The following is an 8,521-nucleotide window of genomic DNA, read 5'->3' as shown; positions in this document are numbered from 1 at the left end:
TTTGAATCACAATGCTCTTCTGTTTGTCAGTGATTCATCTTTGTTTGGAAGCATTAAATTAGTCAACCACGGGGGGGAAGAGTGGATGACTCTGGCTTGCGTCCAGTCACGTCGGGTGGGGAGAATCGCTACTGATTTACTGGCTTTTCTGTGTAATAGCTAGCTGTAAAGCACAAGGCTAAATTTGTTGATACCCCCCGCCCCCTCTTTCCAACTCTACTCGGGCAGACGTAGCAATCATGCGTACAGAATTGGTATGATGAACGGCGGCAAATGGAGCAAAAAGTGACCAAGGTGCAAAGCAATTTACGTTGAACCTGCCAGCACGGCTGGCACAACCTTTGCTTAGTTGGCAAACTCCATCTTGAAAATAATAACGGGCCATTTTCTGACAATGCCGGTGCCCTCGCTGACAAAAAAGGGCTAATGAAGAATGAATAGTTACCTCGTTGTCCACTCATCTTGTCTTTCTTGTCTTGCACGGTCAGGTACGCGAGGTTCTGACCGGTGTAAACTGATTTGTAAATAAACTGAATAATTCTTAATTGATTATGATATGAGAGAAAAAAAATGAACTGATCAATGGCCTTGTTACAGAAATACAGAGAACGTCAATCCCAGATTATTTGAATTTGAAATCATTTGAAATCAAGGATATTAGGATGGCGGGGAAAAAAAATCATTGGCACCGCCCTACCCACTCTTGAGGACTTTCACACTATAAGAATCGAAACAAGGGCGCGGAAAATCCTACTGGACCCTTCGCACCCTGCCCACCACCTTTTCCATCTACTCTGCATGCTACCAATCCATGCGCATCAAATCCAGCAGACATTTAGATGGCATCTTCCCCGAAGCCGTTAACTCTTTAAACAGTAACCCAAATAGAACTGTATAGTGCCTCTTTGTAATTTTTTGATGATGATACTAGTGCAGCGTGTTCTACCGGAAAGAAATTCCTTGTGTGTTCTACATACTTGGCAATAAAGACGATTCTGATTCTGATTCAAGGAGTAGTCCACTACTCCCTCCAATCTTAGAGAAGGGACCTATCAAAGCAGAGGCTTGGCTCGTCCACCACTGTCCATTAGGGATATACAGTAAAGTCTCGTTATATCGATATTCAAGGGAGTCCGAAAAATAACGATATAACCGGGACTATCGATATATCCGACCCTGTTTGCATGTAATTTTCTATGCGTGCATAAAAATAGTATCGATATAACCGGGACTATCGATATATCCGATATCGATATAACGAGACTTTACTGTATATATATATAGGACCAGAGCTACCAGCACAATTTTAGTTCGCTTACGAAGCGTTTCGGATGAGGAGCGAAACATCCGACACCTTCAAAGAAGTACAGAGGTTGGCTGAAGAAACCTTTTCATCGATTCAACCTTAACTTCAATGACACTGACAAACTAGCAGAAAATGACATCCACTTTTATTTTGGTGGTATTCTATTAGTGTGTGTTTGTGCGGCAGATTAACCGCCATGTATTCACCGTTTTCAATTAAATTCACTTAAAACGGCCCCTCCCGTGGGGGTAGTGTAATGTAACAGCTGCTCACAAAAGAACCAAAGAGCGCAGTGCAATATGCATGGTCCCCAACAGGGATGAATTAGGAAGGAACACAAATTAGAACATTAACTAAACGTGCAACAGGCTCGGGGAATATGACAAAATAAAGTCAAATACAGTAAAGTCTCGTTATATCGATATTCTCAGGAGTCGGAAAAAATATCGATATAACCGGACTATCGATATATCCGATCCTGCGGCATGTAAATTTTCTCCTTGCGTTCATAGGAATAGTATCGTAATAAGCAGTACTATCGACATAACCCATATCGATATAACGAGACTTTACTGTATATTCATTCATTTCCAACATTGCTTTCCCCGAACACATTGTTTCAGCCTTACCCAGCTCACTTTGGGTGGACAGTAGGCATTAGGAATTGAAAATCTGACGGCGAGCGCCACTCCCTAATTTGTCCAGGTTTTGGTTTTTCTTGTAGGGGGTGTCGATAAAGCGCTGGCCAGACCTACGGCAATGTTTTTTTTTTTTTTTTTCCCTTGCATGAAGGGGCAGCATTTCCCTATTCTCCATTTTAGCGCTTTGTTTCAGCTGACGTGACGTCACGTCAGGAATCGTCACCAACTCAAAAACAAGACTTCCCGAATATTCAGCGCGAGTCTTAAAACGTAGAATATAGCTATATGCGGTAGAATCTTTGTAAAATACGCTCAGCAGAAGTCATTTGAAATGATTTTACAAATTACGGACACAATTTGTCCGGAGGCGTTGGTTGTCCTTTAAGGTTTATTTCGTAGAAAATTATGTTTCATGGGGACCTGGGAACGGATTATTCTCATTATAATAGTTTCCTATGGGAAATTAATGTTTGAAAGACACACTTTTCGCATTACACACACTTTCTGGGAACCAATTCAGTTCGTAAACTGAGGTATCACTGTATTTAAGGTTTGGCATAGCGCTTCACCTCCATCTGTTAGCAGGACCACAGACAGAAGGCTCGCATGTTTTGGTCTTTGAAGTGGGGCAGATTGCTTTAACCTCTTCACTAAAAGGAGCAGCTGGAATAGAGAGCTCCTTTAAACAGCCGCTTCCTCCTGCGACAGTCATGAGATTATCCTCCATTGATGCAGAAAGCCAGCCAGCGCCTTTCTCTGCGACACCCCCCCCCTAACCCCTTCCATCAGCTTCTGGCCCTCCACAAACACTCATTGTTGACCTGTGACACATAATGCAGCAATGTCATGCCAAGTCACTTTGCGGGATCTGATAAAATGCTCAAATGAGTGAAGATATCCTTCCTTCTTCTGGTGATCAATGAAAATATCTGGAAAACTTAACGTGCATTTACATTCTAATGATGTGGCCACGTTGTCATATGGGGAGTGGGTTCATTGCATTGATGCGGCTTTTAATAACAGAGCAAGTTTCTTGTTTTGGTCTATGGTGAACAAAATCCTGCAAACGGGAGCACGAGGGTGAATTAGAAGTGAGCTTTTGCGAAGAGGAGGCGCTATGTCAGGAACGTCACTATTTACTGCCAGGATCAGGCAATAATTATTATCTTAGAATCAGAAAACCTTTATTTGTCCTACAATGGGGACATTTGCAGTCCACAGCAACAATTTGAAAGGGGGTCAAGGGGTGGGGGGGGGTAAGGATAGAAAACAAGATATTTTAAGCATAGTAAAATAAAAATGTCAACAGGGATACTGTAAATGTGCAAACCGTTTCATAACAAAACTGTACATAGTGCAAGTATCAAGAAAGTCATATTGATCTATCTATAGAAAAACTTGCAAGGTTACTTTTAATCAAATTTGATCAACATTTATATTTGTTATTTGTTTTTTTTTTTGCACTTTAACAACCAACAAACAGAATTATCAAAATAAAAATATCGCATCTGTATTTCCAGTCTTAATGTGTTTTATTTTATTTTATAAAAGTGAGCGGGGTGGTTTAAACATTAAAGAGACAGGCAGACAACAGTGAGAAACTTTCAACTTTGATAGTTCAATGGCAGAGTGTAGACTGGAAGGTTAAAATATCCCATGAATCAACCCGCACAAGCCATCTGGACACTTGATGCACAAAGCTATCAACCCAGCTAAACAGAACACATTTGATGAGGAACTAGGTAAAATTATCACAGAGAAAGCACCTACAAGGGATCATTCCTCAAGATGGTGAAAGAAGAAAGTTACGTTCCTCATCAAGTGTTTAATGCTGATGAAACCGGCCACTCCATTCCATCAAGCCATCAACGACCATCTCAAAGGTAAATAAAACGACTTTATTATACAGTACGGTTTATTTCTTTAGTTATAATACAGAGCACATTTATTATACATAAAATAAGGTATATTTTGTGTAGTTTTAAGAAAATTAGAAAGTATAAAATTATGGTTTACGGGGACCTGGGAACGGATTATTCTCATTTAAATGGTTTCCTATGGGAAATTAATTTTTGGGATACACATTTTTCGCCTTACACACTGTCTGGGAACCAATTCAGTTCGTAAGCCAAGTAAGCCAGTAATATAATAATAATAAGAAGAAGAACAAAAAATTTTAAGAAATAATTACCAAAAATATGCTTTGGAACAGATGAAGCCAAGAAGGACACTCAGAGTTATTATTTTAATTGAAATAACTGATCTAATTAATAAATGAATGTTGTCAGTTTTATTGGAAATTAATGATTTTTTTATGTTCATAAATTGCCATTAAGTCCCTGCAATTGTAATTCTTTGTGTCGATTTCAATTCTCCTGAACTGTGAATTTTAAAGCATGACTATCAACGTAGGAATAAACAAAAAACATGGTTAGGGAAAAGATTTTCTGCGGTTGTTTTGAACAATAACTTTTGTTGACAGGGAATGTGTCTCTTGCCTCTCTCACTTGTGCCTTCTTTTGGTCTATTCATTGCACAAATCTGCTTAAGCGCACTTAAGGACATTAGCATTTGGCTGCCAGGTGACCATATTGACCCTTCATTTGAATTGCCTAAATGACTGAAGGATGGAGCGACTTGTTGAAGATTTAGAAGTACATCCTTGTGGTTAGAAGGAGGCATACATAGCGAAAATAGAGGCCATGCAGTGAACAAGTCAGGTTTTTTTTTGCATCCAGCCTCATGTGCCAGTCAGAACATTTCATCATAGCCAAAGCTGGACTGATTTAGGACATTGGAGTTCAAAGGGTCTTTTTTCTTCGCTCTATTGCCTTGACCCGATTATCTAATCTGTGCTTTGAATTTCAATCGGCTCATCCAATCTCTGCTGTGTGGTGTGGGAACCACTGGCTAAGGGATTTACTTCATTCAACTGTCTTCAAACACAGATGGTCCAATGTTTAACTAATGGTTAAAAGAGTCCACAAAGGGGGGGGGGGGATTTTTACCGTCTACGCAATCCACGGGGTCCGTATTTTGGTGCAGTTAAAAGACAGTGAGGTGATCATAAGTGCATACCTGTCAACCGCATACCTGTTAAAATGAGTTATATTTTGTGTAGTTTTAAATCTTAAAAAAATTCAAAGTAGAAAATTAGGTTTTATGGGGACCTGGGAACGGATTATTCATATTTTAATGGTTTCCTATGGCAATTTTTTTTTTGGGATACACAATTTTCGCCTTACACACTCTTTCTGGGAACCAATTAAGTTCGCAAGCCAATGTATCACTATATATGGGTCTGGAGTTATATAAGCTTGAAATGAGGGTGGCTGTCCAAAATACAATGCAATATACAGGTAACATCCGACTTACAAACATCCATACTTACGACCACGACCTCCAGACCTTATTTTAAAAATTTTAATTCTACGCTTGGCACCGCAACGCGCTAGGAGGCCGATAACGCGTACGCCAATTTTGGCCAGCCAGCATCTCACTATCACACAGCAATCGACCATGTGATGGGGAGTTTGCAAGTCATTTAGCCTCAGAGTCTCTAGTCAACATTTTGAATGTATTTCGACTTACGACCATTTTGACTTACGACCGTTTGGTCGGAATGGAACTCGGTCGCACACTTTAGTTTGCTGACGAAGCTTCTTGGATAAGAAGCGAAACATCCGACACCTTCAAAAGAAGTACAGATGACGGCTGAAGAAACCTTTTCATCGATGGACCACTCCTGTACGACTGAGAGCTTACACAGACGTAAGGGTTTATCTTGTACCTTGTTAAAAGTATTCATGTTTAATAAAATTGCACAATGAAATATTACACACGCGTATGTTTTTTTTCTCAGTAAGTAAGGAAAAATTGAGCCGTAATTAAGGTCACAGTGTCTCGTAGGTTGACAAGTATGTCAGTCTTTAAATCAACAAAATGCTTTGAAAAGATGCTTTGTGCTGATTTCCCTCAATGGAAGTCATTGTTTGTCACCAGACCGCAAAGGTTACTGCGTAAACTACACAGTGTGCTTGTATGTGTTCGTGATTTGGTCCGTAAGACATTTTCTCCACTATTATAAAGTTAACCCGAAACACGTATAACATGATCTCTTCCTTTTTTTTTTTCTCGCCTTCAGACTCTCTGTTCCACCGCCACCATGCAGACAGTCAGAACCACGGACACCAATGAAGTCGACAAGCTCATATTTCGAGAAAGTGACAATGACAGAAAGGTAATTTGTAGTCCTTCCATTTTCACCTTTAAAGGACAACCGACATCACTTTTTTTGTTTCCTAACTGACATCAGAAAAACGTTTTATAGCATCTAAAATACCCAAAACACGCAGTATGATATTTTTAGTCAAATGCAAAACACTAATAAAATTGACTTAAAGTGTCCAAAATCTGCAAAAAAAATTGCGCTGCGAATTGGGAATTTCCAGAAAGTCCCGCCCCTAGTTCGTGACGTCACGCCAAGACGTCTTGCATTGCTGGAGGATCAAAACAATGGCTTCAGATTCAGAGAATATGCTTTATTGTTACACATCCAGTTATGAATATGATTCAAATAGTTCTGAAGAGGAAAGTATACATGTTTGCAATCGATAAAAAGAATTTATTCCGTGCCATTTTGAGGCAACATTGGGGGGGAAGTGTATCACTAAAAAAGAGGCAGAAAATGGCGATCAAGCTCCTGTGAGGAATTAATCAGCCCGTTTCCACAGGCTGATTAATTCCTTACATGGAGCTTTGTCGCCCTCTTCTGCCTCTTTTTTGATCCTATACGAAGTTTTCAGACCAGCCAAGTACAACCAAATGCATTGACGTGATGGAAGGACTGCTACAATGTGTCCTTTTTTCGGTCAGGGGCGTTCCTTCAGTGATGTAACGTACGGACTCGTCGTCGACTCAAAAACAAGACTTCCGGAATATTCAGCGCGAGTATTAAAACATACAATATAGCTATATGCGGTGGAATCTTTGTAAAATACGCTCAGTACAAGTCATTTGAAGCCATTTTACAAATTATGGGCACAACTTGTCCTTTAGGCGTCGGTTGTCCTTCAAAATCAACCGACATTGATTGATTGAATGAAAATCACTTTTTCAAGATTTGAACTTCTGTATGATCATTGTGTCGTTTGTCACAATAGAAAGTTGAATCAGACAATACACCCCACTCCTCGCCACCCCCATCATGTCATAGACATCTTGTTAAATGGCCTTCGTTATTACGGGTGTTATACACGCGTGTAGAATGAACTGCTTAACACTGAAGCACGGCGCTGTTCATTAGTGCTCTAATTACAAAGTGCTCTTTGCATTAGTAATGGTATTAATCAGAAGGTCCATCTCTCTCTCTCTCTTTTTTTCTCTTTCTCTCGCAACCGATTCAGGTCATCCTTCAGCTTGAAAAGAAGCTTTTTAGTTATGTCAACCAAGACGTTTTCCGTGAAAACAATGGGACCTCGGTAAGTCACTCAAAAGCCTTTTGTATATTCATTTACTCTTCATCATGTCTTCATTCCAAGTCATTTATTTCAGGTTAAAGTTAGTCTTAGTCACCAAATAGGTTTTATATTCCCAATGTCCACACTTCATGTTGATTTTCAGTACGTTTGAATACCCTTGCTGTGTGGTTTTTTTTTTTTTTTTTGGTATTGTATAGACACTAAACAAATGACTGTATTCCTATGAAAATTTATTTTGTTTTGATTGAAGGTGCTTTTTTTGTGTTCAAACAAAGTTCGAAGAAGTATAAAATCATGCCAAAAAAATATTTTAAATAAAAATCAGAAAAATGAAAGTATCTCAAAAACCAACCGTATTTTCCAGTGTATAAGGCGCACCCCCAATGAATGCTGTATTTTCAAACTTGTTTCTGTATATAAGGCGCACTGGAGTATAAGCCGCACCTTCAATTAATGACAAAAGGTTTCCAAATATAAGAAAGAAATACGTAGAGAGATGTTTTCCAAATATAAAAAAGTTTGACTCTGTCAAAGGGACAGGATCATTTTTTGAAGAAGATCCAGGCTTTTGGGTGTGCCTTATACACCGGAAAATACGGTATTTTAATTCAAAATGAGGATTATTCTATTTGCTCATATAGGGAGCCTCACGACTGTTGGTTTAACTTGTCTAGAGAAGAAAAAAATGACTCAGTCAATGGCGCAGGATCATTTTTTTGAAGAAGATCAAGGCTTTTGGGTGCGCCTTATACACCGGAAAATACGGTATTTTAATTAAAAATGAGTATTATTGTATTCGCTCTTATAGGGAGCCTCACGTGTGTTCTTAAGTTGTCTAGAGAAGAAAAAAATGACTCAGTCAATGGCGCAGGATCATTTTTTTGAAGAAAATTAAGGCTTTTGGGTATGCCTTATAAACCGGAAAATACGGTGTTTTAATTAAAAATGAGTATTATTGTATTTGCTCATATAGGGAGCCTCACGACTGTTTTTAACTTGTCTAGAGAAGAAAAAAGTTTAACTGTCAAAGGCACAGGATCGTTTTTTGAAGAAAATTAAGGCTTTTGGGTATGCCTTATACACCGGAAAATACG

General features: G+C 39.1%; 1 protein-coding gene across 5 annotated transcripts in view; it reads left to right on the top strand.

The window, feature by feature from the left end:
* Positions 1-8,521, top strand: part of inpp5a (inositol polyphosphate-5-phosphatase A) — a 147,346-nt gene that overhangs the window by 101,695 nt on the left and 37,130 nt on the right. For all 5 annotated transcript variants that reach the window (XR_016116932.1, XR_016116933.1, XM_089012336.1 and 2 more), the window contains exons 10-11: positions 6,092-6,187; positions 7,353-7,427. Coding sequence is in view for 3 of the 5 variants with exons in the window: in XM_089012336.1 (XP_088868462.1) it covers positions 6,092-6,187; positions 7,353-7,427 (171 nt within the window). In the remaining 2 variants the exon portion in view is untranslated. The remainder of the gene's footprint in view (positions 1-6,091; positions 6,188-7,352; positions 7,428-8,521) is intronic.

This window comes from Hippocampus bargibanti, linkage group LG13 (genome assembly GCF_051943395.1).
Source record: "Hippocampus bargibanti isolate YZ-2025 linkage group LG13, ASM5194339v1, whole genome shotgun sequence".
Taxonomy (NCBI): domain Eukaryota; kingdom Metazoa; phylum Chordata; class Actinopteri; order Syngnathiformes; family Syngnathidae; genus Hippocampus; species Hippocampus bargibanti.
Note: the sequence above shows the minus strand (reverse complement) of the source record. Positions and strands in the feature narration are given on the sequence as shown.